Source organism: Oryx dammah, unplaced genomic scaffold (genome assembly GCF_014754425.2).
Source record: "Oryx dammah isolate SB20612 unplaced genomic scaffold, SCBI_Odam_1.1 HiC_scaffold_21, whole genome shotgun sequence".
Taxonomy (NCBI): domain Eukaryota; kingdom Metazoa; phylum Chordata; class Mammalia; order Artiodactyla; family Bovidae; genus Oryx; species Oryx dammah.
The window spans coordinates 48927900-48946707 of record NW_024070205.1 but is presented as its reverse complement, the minus strand read 5'-3'; the positions used below and the strand labels follow the sequence as shown (position 1 = coordinate 48946707).

General features: G+C 41.9%; 1 protein-coding gene across 2 annotated transcripts in view; it reads left to right on the top strand.

Moving 5' to 3' along the window:
- SMYD3 (SET and MYND domain containing 3) overlaps positions 1-18808 on the top strand; it is a 747085-nt gene that overhangs the window by 711995 nt on the left and 16282 nt on the right. For both annotated transcript variants that reach the window (XM_040263614.1, XM_040263615.1), the window contains one exon: positions 12613-12721. In XM_040263614.1, the coding sequence (XP_040119548.1) occupies positions 12613-12721 (109 nt within the window). The remainder of the gene's footprint in view (positions 1-12612; positions 12722-18808) is intronic.

Genomic DNA, 18808 nt, shown 5'->3' with positions numbered 1-18808 from the left:
GGGTTGATTTCCTTTTAGGAATGACTGGTTTTATCTCCTTGCCGTCCAAGGGACTCTCGAGTCTTCTCCAGTATGACAGTTTGAAAACATCAATTCTTCAGTGCACAGCCTTCTTAATGGTCTAACCCTTCAAATCCATACATGACTACTGGAAAAACCATAGCTTTGACTATACGGACCTTTGTCAGCAAAGTGATGTCTCTGCTTTTTAATATGCTGTCTAAGTTTGTCACAATTTTCCTTCCAAGGAGCAAGCATCTTTTAATCTCACGGCTGCAGTCACCATCCATGGTGATTTTGGAGCCCAAGAAAATAAAGTCTATCACCGTTGCCATTTTTTCCCCATCTATTTGCCATAAAGTGATGGGACAGGATGCCATCTTAGTTTTTTGAAAGTTGAGTTTTAAGCCAGGTTTGTCACCTTCCTCTTTCAACTTCATCATCAAGAGGCTCTTTAGTTCCTCTTTGCTTTTTGCTACTAGGGTGGTGCCACCCTAATGCTACATGGCTTAGCACAAGTTGGTGGACTCTGAGCAACTTTTCTGGGTTTTACACTGTCTTTAAATTGAAGGGGCTGAAGTCGATGATCTCTGATCCCTTCTAACTCTGAACAGTTTATTATTCATTCTAACAACTGTAAGCAAAGCACGTACCAAGAGTATCATCTGGCCAGCCAAATGCCATGAAAGACTGGTAGGAGGAGAGGAAGGCAGATGACAGACCTCATAGTAACAAGTCTTTCAAATGCCAACAGTTTAGAAAGTAGAAGAAAAGGCCTAAAGGGGTCTCTCTAGTCACTGTTGTGGAGTCTGGTCAGGCGGTTTGAGGCCCTTCCTGGCTCTTACATGACCTCACAGGACTGAACAAGCTAATGGACACTTCAGTAGCCAAGGCTGAGGGTGCTCACCTTGGCTGTACCATGGCTAATGGTCAACTACCACCCTTGTGAACCTCAACTCACCAGAGTTTTAAAAAACATTCCTGAGAGGTACTTGTGCCCCCCAATACTTTTCCTTCTCACTAATGAGAATGTATCACCTGGTTATATTGTTCTGAATTTTATCCATTAGAAATTCTTTGAGTTAATGAAAATTTCTTCTTCAGAATGCAAACAGCTCTCTGAAATTATCAATCATTAACAAATATGATTTAATAGGATTGCATTTTTTAACACCTTGATGAAATCAGACTATTTGAACAGAAGATTGGGAGTTTTGATTGGGTGAAGAGGGTTCTTTCTTGGGAAGTGGGGAAGGCAGCTTATGTGAGGCACCACTGACAAGACCACAGGTGAGTCCCAGCCTGAAAGGAAGAGTTTTAAAGAGGAGGAGATATGAAATGAGTGAAGGCAAATGGCACTTACTTCAAAACTTTGATGTCAGTTCTAGAGCTGGTCCAGCCCCAGCTTGATGAGCTTGATGAATTGCTTAAGGAAAAGACTGCCCCACAGGAACTTATTGAGTCTAAAATGATGGTGCATGTGTACTGAATCACTTCAGTCATCTCTGACTCTCTGCGACCCCAGATTCCTCTGTCCATGGGATTCTCCAGGCAAGAATACTGGAGTGGGTTGCCATGCCCTCCTCCAGGGGATTTTCCCAACCCAGGGACTAAGGCTGCGATTTGGTCTCCTGCATTGGCAGGCAGGTTCTTTACAACTAGTGAAACTTGGGAAGCTGCCTGTAAACAGAAGCCACATAGGTGTTCAGAGAGTTCTTTTCCTCAGCAATATAAAGAGCCCTTTCTAGCAAGAATAGATGTAATTTGCAGAAGTGTTAAAAAATCTACTTCCAACTGTAAAAATACTGAAATATCCAGGGCATAGCAGGCCAACTGTTCTGCCCTGTGACATGTGTGATCTTGAAAAATTAACGAAAATGGAATAAGTCATTGTAAAGATATTGCGCTAATGAACATAGTTCTCTCTGCCAGCCTTCCTGCTAGCAAATTATATTACTCCATCAACCTGGTAGAACATCAATAATGTCTTCAGAGAATAGCATGTAAGAGCAGAGATGCTCTATGGCAGGATTTTTTAAAACAATGTAATTTGGCATTTCTCAATTTTCTTTCATTTTGCACAGAGAAAATGGAAGACTATGATAAATATTTTCCACAAATGGCATCTTAAATGGGAGCACAGCTGGTAGCAACAGTATCCTGCTATTTCTTTGGATGTTGGATTCCCAGTTCTCTGTGTGAACCATGTTGGCAGATTCACTGGTTTTGTATTTTTTCAACAGTTTGTGATTTTTTTTTCCAGTTAAGTGATCAATTTGGTTTCACCTGTAGGCACCTGGTGGCAAGAGGTAATGTCAGGCTGCTGGCATGCTTGTACTCAGTGGTATCAGATTTGGGGCTATTGAGATTAACTGGAGATATTTTAGGTGTACTATGAGAGGTTAACAGAGTACACAGAGCTAATCTAAGGCAAAACTTAGACTGGGGAGATTTAGTGAGGGAGAGATGCAGACTGAAAAGAAAGCAGATTCAGGAAGTAGTTGCTGGGTTCTGAACTCAGCTTCTCCATTTATTGGCTGCACAGCTTAGTGACCAGCCAATGACGCGGGCAGAAGTGTTGTTCAGACACATTGAACCTATGAGGCTTCCTTCCACCTTCTGCCACGTGTGGAAAGGTTGCATTCAATGTTGTAGCCAGTTCTCAACCTCCCAAGTCATCTCCAGATTTTCTTGTGGATGTCCAGTTTCTCAGGTACCCAGGTGACATGGAGAGGTTGTCTCAGTCATTCTGTGGCTCATCCAGGCAAGCAGGTTATAGACTTCTGCTTTTCTGACTCTAAGTTCTAGCTATTTTTATTGTTGTTGTTGTTTTGAGAATAAACACTTTTCAAACTGTTCTTTGCCTTTGGTCAATTTATCATGCCCTGAAGTGATAGCTTTTGGCAATTTTGTTCAGCTTCATACTTTTTTTTGCAGAGGAGACTCTTGGATCCCATCATCATTACCAAGTTTACTTGTATAAGGTTATTTTAGAATAAAGTGCTTCAACAGTGCCTGATAGGAAGCAAGGACTCTTAACTGTATTTGCCATCATTATTATTAGTGACAGAGACAACTCTATAGTTACATATCTAATACATATTCATAGTCATCTGTTGGAGAGTGTTTTTTTTTTTTCTTTTTGCATGAGAGCCTCTCTCCAGCCTCTTACTTCTAGAAACTCCTTTACTATATAAACCAGCTGTCTGCAAACTTTCTGTAAAGGGCCAGGCAGTAAATATTTAGGCTTTGCAAGTCATACAGTCCAGTCACCTACTCAGTTCTATTGAGTTAGCCTGAAAGTAGCCATAGACAATATATAAATGAATAAATGTGGATGTATGCCAACAAAACAGTTTACAGAAACATGCTGCAGGTGGGGTATGGCCTTCGGACTATAGTTTGCTGACCCCTGCTATTGACTCATCGTCATAGATTTTACATCTTAGCAGTGCCATCTGCTCTGCTCCAACAGGCTATATTTTCTCTTGGAAATCACTGAAAAAGAGAACATCTCTGCTTCTTGGCACACATTCCAGCTCCTCCCAACACCTGTGCTCTGGGAGCCTATGACTTCAAGAGCTCAGCGTGCTCTTAAAGAGTGCCTGACATCTGTATGAGCTGATTTCAGTAAAAGTACCTGTCACTTCTGGAATATGTCAACAACACTCTGTTGTTGGATATCTACACACTGTATTACAGATACAGATACACAACTTGGCTAACCTTACTGATGGCAAACCGTATTTCATCTTCTATGTAAAACTAGATTGCCCAACTTTTTATTAGTTGTTAATTTTTATAAATCTCATTTTTTCCTTCAAAACAAAGGAAAGGTGTATATGTACATTTTAAAAACCACAATGTTCCCTTCTTCATTTAGTACTCAAACTTTTGAGATCATTAAATTCATTGTTATTATTGTTCAGTAGCTGTGTCTGACTCTTTGTGACTCAATGGTCTGCAGTATGCCTGGCTTCCTTGTCCTTCACTCTCTCCTGGAGTTTGCTCAAACTCGTGCCTATTGAGTCTGTGATGCCATCCAACCACCTCATCCTCTGCCGCCCCCTTCTCCTTTTGCCTTCAATCTTTCCCAGCATCGGGCTCTTTTTCCAGTTAGTTGGCTCTTCCCATCAGGTGGCCAAAGCACTGGAGCTTCAGCATCAGTCCTTGCAATGAATATTCAGTCCTTGCATGATTTCCTTTAGGATTAACTAGTTTGGTCTCCTTGCCATCCAAGAGACTCTCAAGTGTCTTCTCTAGCACCCCAATTCGAAAGCATCAATTCTTTAGCACTCAGCCTTCTTTATGGTCCAAGTCTCACATATATGTACATGACTACTGAAAAAACCATAGCTTTGACTATATGAACCTTTGTCAGTAAAGTGGTGTCTCTGCTTTTTAGTATGATGTCTAGGTTTGTCATAGCCTTTTTTTTCCAAGAAGCAAGTGTCTTTTAATTTCATGGGTGCAGTCACAGTCCGCAGTGATTTTGGAGCCCAAGAAAATAAACTCTGCTACTGTTTACACTGCTTCCCCATCTATTTGCCATGAAGTGATGGGCAGTGGTGGTGGTTTAGTTGCCAATCGTGTCCAACTCTTGTGACTCCATGGACTGTATAGCCTGCCAGGCTTTTCTGTCCATTGGATTCTCCAGGTGATCAACCAGATGCCAATTATAATTAATCTAATTATTCTCTACACAATGGTTTTGTAGACTATTAAATAATAAAATGCATATCATTAAATATATCAAAGGGTTTATAAATTATGGAAGAACTATTTAAAGAAATATATATATATCCAAGTTCTTTCTGGACAAAGAAGGATTTTAGAGTACTTGAATCCTGCTTTCTTTCCTACTGACATATATGATGACTTACTATATTTTTTACTTTTACTGTATTTTTAACCTCCTAAAATTGTTGTATTTGTCAGTATTTGTAGACTTGCCCATATAAACATTCTTTTCAGTCCTTCTTGAACCTCTGACTTCCCATCTTCACTTACTTCCCTTCTACCAGAAGTATATAGGTTTAGAAATTCCTCTAGTTAAGATCTGTGGTGACAAATTCAGCTTTTCTTTGTCCAAAATGACTTCATTTCAACCTCATTCCTTTTTTAAAAAAAATTACACCTTTTTTTTTTAAGCTTTAGATTCACAGCAAAATTGAGTGGAACGTGGTGAGATTTTCCATATACTCCCTATCCCACACATGCATCCCTCATTATCAACATTGCTCATCAGAATGGGACACTTGGGACAACTGAGAAACCCATAAGGACACATCACAGCCACCCAAAGCCCATAGTTTACACTGGGGTTCACTCTTGGTGCTGTACATTTTGTGTGTTTGGACAAATGTATATATATGTATATGTAAAATGTATATGATATTTTCCCATCATTATGGTGGTAGATAGAGTATTTCACTGCCCTGAAAAAGCCTCTGTGCTCTGCCTGTTCATCCCTCCTTCACCTCTGAACTCCTGGGAACCACTGATCTTTTTATTGTCCCCATAGTTTTGCCTTTTCCAGAATGTCACACAGTTGGCATGTAGCCCTTTCCAGTTGCTGGCTTCTCAGTTTATACACTTAAGGTTCGTTCCTCCATATCTTTTCATGGCTTGATAGGTCATTTCTTTTTAGCACTGGATAATATTCCATTGTCTGGATGTATCAATAACATAGTTTATCTATCTATTCACCTACTGAAGGACACTTCTGTTGCTTCCAACTGTGAGCGATCATGAACAAAGCTGCTATATATGTCCATGTGTAGGTTTTTGTTTTCAACTCCTTTGGGCAACTGCCAAGAAGCACAATTTCTGGATACTGCAGTTTAGTCTGATTAGCATGTGTTGTTTCATAAGAAACTGCCAAACTCTTCCAAAGTGGCTGTCCCATTTTGCATTCCCGCTAGTGATGAATGAAAGCTGCTGTTCTACCTTCTCACCAGCCCTTAAGTGTTGCCAGTGTTCTGGGTTTTGGCTGTTCTAACAGATGTATACTGATATGTCATTGTTATTTTAGTTTGCATTTCCTTGATGACATATAATATGGAGCACATTTTCATAATCATTAATTGCCATCTTTGTATCCTCTTTGGTAAGATGTCTGTTCAGGTTTTTGACCCATTTTTTTTAATGGGGTTTTTGCTTATTATTGGGTTTTCAGAGTACTTTGTATATTTAGGATAACAAGCCTTTATGAGAAGTGTCTTTTGCAAATATTTTCTTCCAGTCTGGTTTATCTTCCCATTCTCTTGACATTGTCTTTTTACATAGCAGAAGTTTTTTTTAAATTTTAATGAAGCCCAGCTTATCAATTATTTCTTTGACTTCCCTGGTGGCTTAGATGTTAAAAGCATCTGCCTACAATGCGGAAGACCCGGGTTCAATCCCTGGGTCGGGAAGATCCCTGGAGAAGGGAATGGCAACCCACTCCAGTACTCTTGCCTGGAAAATCCCATGGATGGAGGAGCCTGGTAGGCTACAGTCCATGGGGTTGCAAAGAGTCGCACACGACTGAGTGACTTCACTTCCATCGTGTCTTTGATGTTGTATCTAAAAGGCACCACCAGACCAAGATTGGTTTTGAGTTCTTTTTTGTGATGGGTGTTAAGATCTGTGTCTTTTTTTTTTTTTTGCACATGGATTGCCAGTTGTTCTGCAATCATTTCTTGAGGGGGGTAAAAAAAGAATACTGTCTTTGCTCCATTGTATTGCCTTTGCTTTTTGGTTAAAGATCAGTTGACTGTGTTTATGTGGGTCTTTCTGAGCTCTCTATTCTGTTCCATTGATCTGCTGGGTTGGGCAAAAAGTTCACTGACAAACCCAGTATTTTGTCTTTTCTTCCTCAAATACAATACCACACTGTCTTGATTACTGTAGCTTTTACAGTAAGTCTTGAATTTGGGTAGTGTCAGTCCTCCAACTTTGTTCTGTTTCAGTATTGTGCTAGCTATTCTGAATCTTTTGCCTCTCCATATAAACTTTAGAATGGGTTTGCTGACATCCACAAAATAAGTTGCTAGAATTTTGTTTGGGATTGCACTGAATCTATAGATCAAAATGGGAAGAACTGACATTTTGACAACACTGACTGTCCCTGTCAGTGAACATGGAATATCTTTCCACTTATTCTGATTTTGTTCATCAAAGTTGTCCAGTTTTTCTTATATAGATTTTCTATATGTTCTGTCATAGATTTATACCTGTTTCATTTGTGGGGTGCTAATGTCTCATTCTTAAAGTTCTGTTAAGTTGTAATCAATTCACTCACCATACAACTTACCCAACCCATTTAAAGGTACAAGTTGGTGGTTTTTTTAAATTATGTTCAAAGATATGACACCATGCCTACAGTCAATTCTAGAACATTTTCACCACCTCTAGAAGTATACCTTTCAGCTATCCATCTTGACTCTTGAGAAAGATATTTCTGAAGATACAGAATACTGGTCTAGGAATCACTTTTCCTAGGCACATTGAAGGTATCATTCTACAGGCTTCCACTGTTGGCTTTACTGCATCTCTTTTGAATGTAATCTGTCTCCCATGATTGGCCAAAGGGGAGGCTTCCCTGTTAGACCCCTCCACACTGGGCAGACCCTGAGCTTGCTCTTCTGCCCCACAAGCTCCCAACAGCAGATAAAGCCAGAGGTTTCTGCACACCAGCGGAGCAGTAGTCTCACCACTCTCCTTACTTCTCAAGGGTACCTCTTCATTTAGATTTTGGCCTGATGGTTCTTTACTATCTTGCCAGCACATCCTTACTTTAAAAAATATTTTACCTACCGCCTTACATTGTTTTCAGTGAGATAATCAACATGGCTACTAAACTTGCCATATTACCAGCAAAACAGCATCAGAACAATTTTCATAAATCTGAACTAACAGGCTCAAATAATCTAATTTATGAAAACAAGATTTCTACTCAAGGGCTTCTTCTTGGAAACTGATCTCCGAGTGATATGAGATCTGTGTATTCAGATACTAAGGGGATTTAGAGTACACATCTAGAACTTCGGTGGTGAGTTTTGTTGCCCATGTAAGTGAATAAATAGACCGTATATAGGACAAGTGGAACTTTTCTAATGAAAATCTCATTGCCATTTTTTCCCAAGGACTTAATGACTGAATTATAGTCACAGTATAATTCGGTCATGCTGGCATCTCCCCGCTGTTAGCCATGCTGCCAGTGGGCCAGGCAGCACAAAGCAGGTCTGGCAAGGGGATGAGGAAATTTGTGCACAAATCCAGGGTTAAATTAAACGCTCCTAGTTGAAAGGCATAAGTATGGGCAATGTCTTCTCTGTACCTTTTTTCAAAAAGAAAGCTAAAACTCAAAGTTATTAGGTTTAAAGTTGGACGTTTAACTCTATCTACATCATATGCCTTTCCTTAAGGAGGCAGCTTCTGGCTACGTAACCAGTGTCTTCCCAGCCTCTCCCGGCCCCACCAGGCTTCTCTTTGCTACACATTCTTTTCTCTCTTAGGTTTTGTTTCCCAGTGTTAGGATTTTTTTTTTTTTTTTTAGCAAAACAAAAATGCATCATACTACAAGTAAAGCTACTCTATTCCTGAACTGTAGCCCTTTGAGCGGGGTGCTGGGTCACAAATGAAAGTCAAGGATGTTTATTAGCGCTCCTTCTCTTCTTTGCTGAGCCCTGAACTCCAAATTCTGTGTCTCCATACCTTTGAGACTGCCAAAACTTCTGCTCAGCTCTTTAGCCTAGCTGCCTCTCCTTTGAAATCAATTAAGGGAAAAGTAGCAACAAAGGACCACCTACTTGAGATTCTATTCTTTCTGCCATTTGATTCATTCAGACTCCAGTCCCTCAGTCATTCTTCGACACCTTCAAACAGTTTTATAAATATTTTGTCTAACGTTTCTTGTTAGCATGGAGTTTGGTCTGAAAAAAAACTAACCCATCATTGCTGGAAGGAGAAATTATGCTGAAGAGATTTAAATCAAATCATAGTCATTACATCATTTTATCCATGCGTATTTCAGTTTGTATCTCTGAAAAATGTGGACGTGTCCTTACAATGCCATTGCATGTTCCAATTTCCTAGACTGACTCAGAAACGTCTTTTTATAGTTATTTTGAGTTAAAATGAAAAAGGTCTACAAATTACCTTTGACTGTTGTATCTCTTTTTAATCCAGAGTCTTTTCCTTCTCTGCCACCTTTTTCTTTACATGCCATGGACCTGCTGAAGATCCTGGGTGACGACAGTTCATATTTTGAATTTAGCTGGTTGCTTTTATTTGTTCCTCTACCATTTGTTTTTCCTGTGAAATGGAATTTTATGGGCTTGATTAAATTTTTTTGTCAAGGATCCTTTATAGGTGGTACAAAATCTTACTGTGTCAGCTCAGACAGCAGGTAATGTCTGGCTGTCCCATGTTAGTGATGCTGAGATTGATGACTGAGTTCAGATGGTAACAACCTTACACACTGTAAAATTTTCCATCATTCTTTGATCTACTGGTTTCATCTAGTGATACATTTTCCATGGATTAGTTATTTCTTCAAGAGTTGCAAAATGCTGATTTTTCTAATTCAATTATTAGAATTAGATTTCACATTTATTAGCTAAAATTCATACTAATACATTATAGCTACTTGGTTATACTAAAATACAGTTTATATAGTTAAGCTCTTGTTTTAAATCCAGTAACGCATTTTACATCAGTTCTAAAAAAAAAAAAAGTCCTAACAATAAATGGTTTTGGCTGCCATACAAATATTAGAACTGCTACCTGTACTGAAGAAATGTGATTTGTAATTGCATCACATGGGAAAACGTCAGCAAGACCAACAACATAGGTCCTGCCGTCACGTGTGTTTTTCTCTATCCCCTTTTAATTTGAGACATTCCAGTTCCCTGACCCAAAGCCTTCTGGGAGAATATGGCAGCAAGATCTTGGTGCTTATGGGTCTTTTAAACTAGCATGTGCTGCTGCTTTTCTCTTGCTTGTTTAAACACCTTCCTTCCTATACACTTCTTCACCACAGAAACACCAAGGGCACTTTTTCCTTTCTGGGCCCAGCATCCTGGACCACATGATTGCTAGCACTATACCCATGAAAATTCATAACACCAAACAGGCAGAAGGCCTGGCTGAATGAAAGTTTTGTTATTATACAGTCTGCTTGTGTTTTTGTGGCAGCATTTTGATTTCTGAATCTTGGGGTCTGACTGCCAGACCTCAGCAGGTCTCCAGGCCCTATCCAGTCCGCTGCCGAACATCTTGTACTTCAGATCCTTCTCTTCTGTTCTCACTACCACCATCCTGCCTCAGGTCTCTCTGCCTCTAGAGTCTCACCTTCCCACTCAAACTCCTGTTCTAGTCCTTGGGCATCCTTCATTCCTTCTCTGGTTCAGGCCCTCAGCCTGGCCTTGATTCTGTGATTGAAGACCTCTTGCAGGCCTCCTCCCTCCTCATCACTGTCACATGCGGAAAGCTGATGAAAGCCGTGCCTTGGGTAGAGAACTTCTCCCAGCAGGAGTGAGCTTCACCAGTTTTCCCTGGGGTGCTATTCCAGCAAGTAATCATGATGCTTATTCCATATGTCAGCTGGGAGGCCTCCAGAAACCACCCAGGCACATGCATAGCACCCCTGCCAGAGCTGCAAGGCTGCTCCGTAAATACTTATGTGGAAGTCCCCCTCCCAGGCACTTCCTTATCCTCTCCTGATTAAACTCCACTTCGTTTTTTAATATCTTTAAGCAACCAGAGCAGGTACCTGTCATGGAGTAATTATATGCACCACTTTCTCTGCAACCATAGAACCCAAGATTTTCTTTGCTTCTGCTAACTGACATGACAGACATCCACTGAATAGAATGATTATTAGTATGAAATTACTTTTTGGCCTTTAAATTTAATTATGTCACATTCATAGCAATAAAATAAAGTTCCAAATCCAGGTGTGCTTTTCAAGGAAAGTGTCCAAGGCAATTAAGTACAGGGCAATGGCGTCCTATACTTAAGCCTTTTGTCCGGGGATCTTAAAATCTCTTCCACACAAGTAGATAATGATGTTCGTTTTGTAAGGGGGAGAGGTGACGTGACTGATCTCTTGGCAGGCTCAGTAGATGAAGGAAAAGCCAGGACCCAGGTGTCACCTTTGTTTCCCTCCATCCCCTCCCTTTTTAGTTCTTTAAAAGAAACATAGCCAACATTCTATTAATTTAAACACCTCCCTCTCTTGGGTACTGCTTTCCATTTCTTTAAGAGCCTGAATGAACAAAGTTTCTATATCACATTTCATGTGGGCAAGAGCTGAGGTTCAGGGCTAGGGAATGTTGTGCAGATAGTATACTAATTGGAGAACATATGTGTCTCTTGATAAATCCACCTCACAGTAGAGCCTAAATGTGGGTTCTATGACGTGTTCATAAATGAAATGCAGAACAGTGCTTGGCACATGGCAAGCCCCGTGTAAGTCATGACTTTTAGGATTACCTTTTGGAGGCCTACAGGCAAGCACCTGTGGTCTCTGGACAGGCAGCATCTGGAATGCACCTTCACTCAAGCCACTCAACAGCAAGGATGCATTTCCATTCCCCACCCCCAACCAAGACAAGCCTTCCCAGATCCTGGGGAGCCCCATTAAAGTCCCCCTGTTCCCCTCCTCCAGGAAACCTTCCCTGATCCCACCAATCATCATAACTCTCCTCTTTGTAACTCCTGTGTCATTTTCTCAGTTCATTCCACACACTTGAACTGACCATTGCTGTGCACTAAGTCATGCTCTATCCTGTGATATTTTGAAACTGTTGTATGAATGTCTGTCTTGTGTCTAATGGGATTATGAGCCTCGAGGGAAAAGATCACATATATACAGTGTACTATCTCCTCCAGCCCGAGGATCGATCTTACTCATACAGCAGGAGACTCTCAGGATAGACGATGTAGGAGGAAGAAGAGGCTGAACTGTTCCCATTTTGTTGAATCTAATATAGTAAGTTCTTGTTGAGTCAAGCTGAAATAACACTGCGTCTGAAACATAGTCCTGGGTTTTCATTCTTCAGTCCACTGCAACCCTCTGTTCTTATTCCACTGTGGGTGAAAAAAGGTCAAGTATGTGTGGAGTTCTTCCATGCAGGACACGGTGGCCAACACAGATGGGGTGTCTGAATCCAAAGTTCTGGATCCAGTGATGATAGAATGAATACACAGGGGCAGTGAGAAAGGTGGGCTGTGATGAATGATAGACTCTGCAGCTGAGACTCAGAGGACTTTGTGGTGAAAAGGAGGGTTGTGGGCGTATCATTGATTTACTTAACCATTATATACTGAGAGGCCAGCTTCTGGTCCAAGGCTTCCTGGGTGCTGGAGCTTCTCTTAGCGTTTAGTAGAGAGGCATTCCAGCCCCGTCACTTTCCCTGAATGCAGAAGGCATTCCGGGGAGCAGGAGACCAGCAGTGAGCTTCCTCCCTCAGCATCGCATTCTCAAGGCTGCAAAGCTGATTCTGCTTAGTGGCTCGTTGACATTCACAGCCAGCGTTCGCTCCCACTTTTGTATTCTCCTGATGAAATGCTGACCACATGGGTGAGAGCTACTCACACTGCTTGCCATTTGTTTTCTTCCAGGATTTTTTACCCAGGAAACCATCCCGTCAGAGGTGTGCAGATAATGAAAGTTGGCAAACTGCAGTTACACCAAGGCATGTTTCCCCAAGCGATGAAGAATCTGAGGCTGGTGAGTGTGCCAAAATCACAGGCAGTTCTTTCTGCCTGTTGATAGAAATCACAAGAAAGGGGCCTACCAACTCTATACCAGTGTGCAGACACATGCATTAATACACATGCCCATAAATGTTAAAAAAAAAAACATTGGCGTGTTTGCCAGTTTCTATGGTATGAACATGCCCACTGTCACTGATTTTAAACTACTACTGTCAAATCAACCAGTTCACAAAACTCAGAAAAAGTAATAATTAACTCTTACTAACTGGTGTGAACTGACCTCAGACACCCCTGTAACCATCTGTCTCCATGCCTCCCCACCCTCGGCCCACAGAACAGAGTCTAAATCTGCAGACCCTTGACCACCTGTCTGAGGACCACCTTCACAGCCTCCTCACCTCCAGCCTCCCTTCCCACCTCCACACACACACACACATTACAGACAGTATACACGGAGACACTCACCAGTGCCTAAGGAATGTTCACACTTAGGTCCTTTCAAAGCTGTTTCCTCAGCCTTAAATGCCCTTTCCTCAACCCCCTGGGCTTGGTATACCTCTCCTGACCCTTTAAAGCCCACTGGAATGCTGTCTTCTCCCTTACTTTCTGCAGTCTGCTCACTCTGTCAGCTGAGCCCTCATCACACAGCAGCACAAATACCTGATGCCGCTCCCCTCAGGAGACTGCAAGGTCTCTGTGTGGCTATTTTGAAACCAGCTTAGCATCAAGCAAAGAACCTGGGACTCAGGAAGTGTTCACTGTTGGAAGAAGGGAGAGGTCAGTACAATCCTTGCAATAAGTGCAAAGAGACCAAGTGGGAGAACTAGGTTCATGCTGGGATGCAATGTAAAGGATAACACCTGTGCTCACCCTCTCTAGGCACCTCTGCTACCACCAAGGCCCAGGGCTCTATGCTGTCCTGACCTCTCCATTCTGGCAGAGCTTCCAAAAGCAGAGCTCATGTGGTCCTCTGGGCCATGATGCCCTTGTCTGCAGAAGAGTGGAGAGACTCAGGCCCTGAAATGGGGTCTCTCAGGGACTGACTAGGGGCTCTTTTTAGATAAGAAAAATAACAAATGCCTAAGGGATACTTTCCATGTCATCATGTTATCCTGCCGCTGGCCTTACAAATAGCTGAGAAAGACAAAGGAGAAAAGGAAAGACACCCAACTGAATGCAGAGTTCCAGAGAAGAGCAAGGAGAAAGCCTTCATAAGTGAACAATCCAAAGAAATAGAGGGAAAGACTGGAGATCTCATCAAGAAAATTAGAGACACCAAGGGAATATTTCATGCAAAGACAGGCACAATAAAGGAAAGAAATGGCAAGGACCAGACAGAAGAGATTAAGAAGAGGTGGCAAGAATACACAGAAGAACTATACAAAAAAGATCTCAATGACAGATAACCATGATGGTGTGATCACTCACCTAGAGCCAGACATCCTGAAGTGTGAAGTCAACCAGGCCTTAGGAACCACTACTACAAACAAAGGCAGTGGAGATGATAGAATTCCAGCTGAGCTATTCAAATCCTAAAATATGATGCTGTTCACGTGCCTCACTCAATATGGCAGGAAATTTGGAAAACTCAGCAGTGGCCACAGGACTGGAAAAGTCAGTTTTCATTCCAATCCCAAAGAAGGGCAATGCCAAATGTTCAAATTACCGCACAACTGCGCTCATTACACACACTATCAAGGTAACACTCAAAATTCTCCAAGCCAGGCTTCAACAGTACATGAACCAAGAACTTCCAGATGTTCAAGGTGGATTCAGAAAAGGCAGAGGAACCACAGAGCAGACTGTCAACATCCCTTGGATCATAGAAAAATCAAGGAAATTCCCCCAAAAAATCTACTTCTGCCTCACTGACTATACCAAAGCCTCTGACTGTGTGGATCACTACAAACTGTGGCAAAGTCTTAAAAGAGATGGGAATAGCAGACGACCTTACCTGCCTCCTAAGAAACCTGTATGCAGGACAAGAAACAACAGTTAGAACTAGACACAAAACAATGGACTATTCCAAAACTGGGAAAGGAGTATGACAAGGCTGTACATTGTCACCCTGTTGGTTTAACTTCTGTGCAGAGTACATCATGTGAAATGGTGGGCTGGATAAATCACAAGCTGGAATCAAGACTGCCAGGAGAAATATCAATAGCCTCAGATATGCAGATACCACCACCCTAATGGCAGAAATCGAAGAGGAACTAAAGAGCTTCTTGATGAAGGTGAAAAAGGTGAAAAAGGAGAGTGAAAAAGCTGGTTTAAATCTCAACATTCAAAAAATGAAGATCATGGCATTCAGTCCTATCACTTCATGGCAAATAGATGGGGAAAAAATGAAAACAGTGACAGACTTTATTTTCTTGGGCTCTAAAGTCACTACAGATGGTAACTGCAGCCACGAAATTAAAAGACACTTGCTCTTTGGAAGAAAAGTTATGACAAACCTAGACAGCATATTAAAAAGCAGAGATATCACTCTGCCGACAAACATCTGTCTGTATAGTCAAACTATGGTTTTTCTTTTTCTTTTTTTGACATTGAACTGATTTTTTTTATTTTTATTTTTTTAAATTTTATTTTTTTTATTTTACAATTCTGTATTGGTTTTGCCATACATTGACATGAATCCACCACGGGTGTACATGTGTTCCCAAACATGAACCCCCCTCCCCACAACATCTCTCTGGGTCATCCCCGTGTACCAGCCCCAAGCGTGTCATATCCTGCATCGGACATAGACTGGCAATTCGATTCTTACATGATATTATACATGTTTCAATGCCATTCTCCCAAATCATCTCACCCTCTCCCTCTCCCACTGAGTCCAAAAGTCCGCTATACACATCTGTGTCTTTTTTGCTGTCCTGCATACAGGGTCATCATTGCCATCTTTCTAAATTCCATATATATGTGTTAGTATACTGTATTGGTGTTTTTCTTTCTGGCTCACTTCACTCTGTATAATCGGCTCCAGTTTCATCCATCTCATCAGAACTGATTCAAATGTATTCTTTTTAATGGCTGAGTAATACTCCATTGTGTATATGTACCACAGCTTTCTTATCCATTCATCTGCTGATGGACATCTAGGTCCAGTAGTTATGTTTGGATGTAAGAGTTAGACCATAAAGAAGGCAGAGTGCCTAAGAATTGATGCTTTCAAATGGTGGTGCTGGAGAAGACTCTTGAGACTCCCTTGGACTGCAAGGAGATCCAAGCAGTCAATCCTAAAGGAAATCAGTCCTGAACATTCATTGGAAGGATGATGCTGAGCTGAAACTCCAATCCTTTGGCCACCTGATGGGAAGAGCAGACTCACTGGAAAAGACCCTGATGCTGGGAAAGATTGAGGGCAGGAGGAGAAGAGGGCGACAGAGGATGAGATGGTTGGATGGCATCACTGACTCAGCGGACATAACTTTGGGCAAACCCAAAAAGACAGGGAAGGACAGGGAAGCTGGTCATGCTGCAGTCCACTGCAGACACAACTTAGTGACTGAGCAATAAGAACAAAGGGATACTCAAAAGTGACATTCCCTTATGCTGGTTTTTGTTGAATACCAGCCCTGTTGTCTTTTCCTGATCTCTAAGTGACATCAACAGGAAGAATCCTAGGATTCCTGAAGGCACGCATCACTTCCTATTTCATTTACCTGGTCTGACATCCTTACCCAGACTGACAGAAGAACACTGGAAGGTTCCTGCAGTTTCAGAAAAACTTTCCTTTTCTGTTCTGGTGAATGGTGGTCAGCTAGTCAAATCAGCTGGGCAGAAAATGCTTATTGAGGATCTACCATATGAATGTTCTCCCACAGAAACTTTCTGGAGGAAATTTTCCAAGTGTATGATGTGACCTACCCAAGGGTCACCTCCAAGTAAGTATTTTACAGATAATCAAATTAATCCTTTATGTCTCATGGGACTAGAGACTATTAATACTGCTCATGCATACATGAATGTTCTGGTCCTCATGACGGCCATCTGAGGCCAGTGGGCCAGGCATTCTCATGGCCATTTAGAGTCCCACTGAGGCAGAGCCAGGTCTAGTTTGTCCAGTTTAATCTAACACATATGGACCTGTGCTGGCCATTTACTAGCAGAGTAAGATTCTGTTCACCCAATTCCAGCATGCAGTAGGGGTTTTCCCCCATCAACAAACATCTCTCGGACACCAGCTGGGTGTCGTACAAGTCAACTCAACTCTGACACTATCTACCTGGAGGTGGCATCAGATCCCACAGCCCACAAGATCGTCTTCCACTTCAGATGCCAGTCACAAGCCCAGGTTGTCATATAGGCTTCAGACTGACTGGCTATAGCTTGAGGGTTCCAAGGATCCCACCATGGCCTTGGTTAGTTTGCCAGAGCAGCTCATAGGACTCCGAGAAACATTTTACTTACTAGATCACCCATTTATTATAAAAGGCTGTACATCAGGAACAGCCAGATGGAAGGGATGCATACAGGGTAGGGCACTGGAAAAGGGCATGGAGGTGCCAGGCCCCTTCTGAGTATACCACTTTCCTCAATTCTCCATGTGTTCACCAACCTGGAAGCTTTCAAATTCTATCCTTTAGGGTTTTTATGAAGACTTCATTAGAGACTCATGATTAAATCATTGGTCACTAGTGACGGATTCAACCTCCAGCTCCTCTTCCCTCAGAGATCAGGGGTTGGACTGAAAGTTCCAACCTTCTAATCACATGGTTATCCTAGCAACCAGCCCCCACATTTTAGGTGCTTCTAAAAGTCATCTTATTAAAATAACAAGAGATACCCTGATCATTTTCATCACTTAGGAAATTCCAAGGGTTTTAAGAGCTCGGTACCAGAAACAGGGATGAAGACCAAGTGTATATTTCTTATTATATATCACAGTGTCACACAGAGAGATGGCCGACACACATCCATCTTTTTGCAAGTTCACAGGACCTGAGTCTAGAAGCAGGTCAGTTTCAGTCTGCAGAAAGACTCACCTCCTGAGGTTTCTCAGGGCTCAGGTGACCCAGAGAAAGGAAGATATACACTTGCCTTTTAAAATTTAGGTTCTTGGACTTCCCTGGTGGCACAGTGGATAAGAATCTGCCTGCCAACACAGGGGACACAGGTTTGATCCCTGATCTGGGAAGATCTCACATGCTACAGAACAACAAAGCCCATGCACCACAACTTCTGAGCCTCTGCTCTGAGGCCCATAAGCCACAGTTACTTAACCTGTGAGACGCAACTATTGAAGGCTGTGAGCCTAGGGACTGCTCCCTAACAGGAGAGGCCACTGTAATAAGCCTGAGCAGAGCAACGAAGAGTAGTCCCCACTCTCTGCAACTAGAGAAAGCCCTTGCACAGCAATGAAGACCTAGTGCAACCAAAATAAATAAATATTTTTTTAAAAATAAAAATGAACTGATGTTCTTTTTAGACTGGCACCCCTAGATATTCTTTCTTAGAAACTCTGGAAATAATAGGACGGAAGAAAGAGTTTGAATAACGGTTCCAAAGGCTGAGTTTGGAACAAAAATGAGAAAAGCTTCAGACACAAAAATGCATTACAGATTCAATTAGGCCCAGCCTCCTCCAGGAAAGGAATCCATTTAGCCCAGCTCTGATTTGGTTTAGGCCCCCATCTCCACTGGGCTCAGCTGAAATTCTTGTGATTGCTGCCATAGGACAGCCCTGGGGTCCCTTCACAGTACCTCCCTCCTGCTTTGTCCTGTCTCTAATCTATTTTCATTTCTTTCCATTTATTTCTAAGAAGAATTTTGTTAGGACTAATTTGACTTCTTAGACCTTAAGGGCAACCGTCCTCATCTGGGCTGTCTTATCAGGGAGCCTGCTTCTTTTCTGTGAGCTCTGCACACTGCCTACTCCCTCACCCTGACCAGACTAGCTGCTTTGTTAGCAGTGCCTTGTTAAACTGAACTCAGAAGGAAAAAGTCAGACTTCATCCCCCTCAATAGCCACTTTTATTGAGATGTAAATTACACTGTAATGCTTTTTCTCTTCTCATTTCGTATGTTGAAGCATTTTGAGGATCTTTTAAGCTTTTCTTGGACCTGAATAGGGAGCCCAGGCTCAGTCCCACACAGAG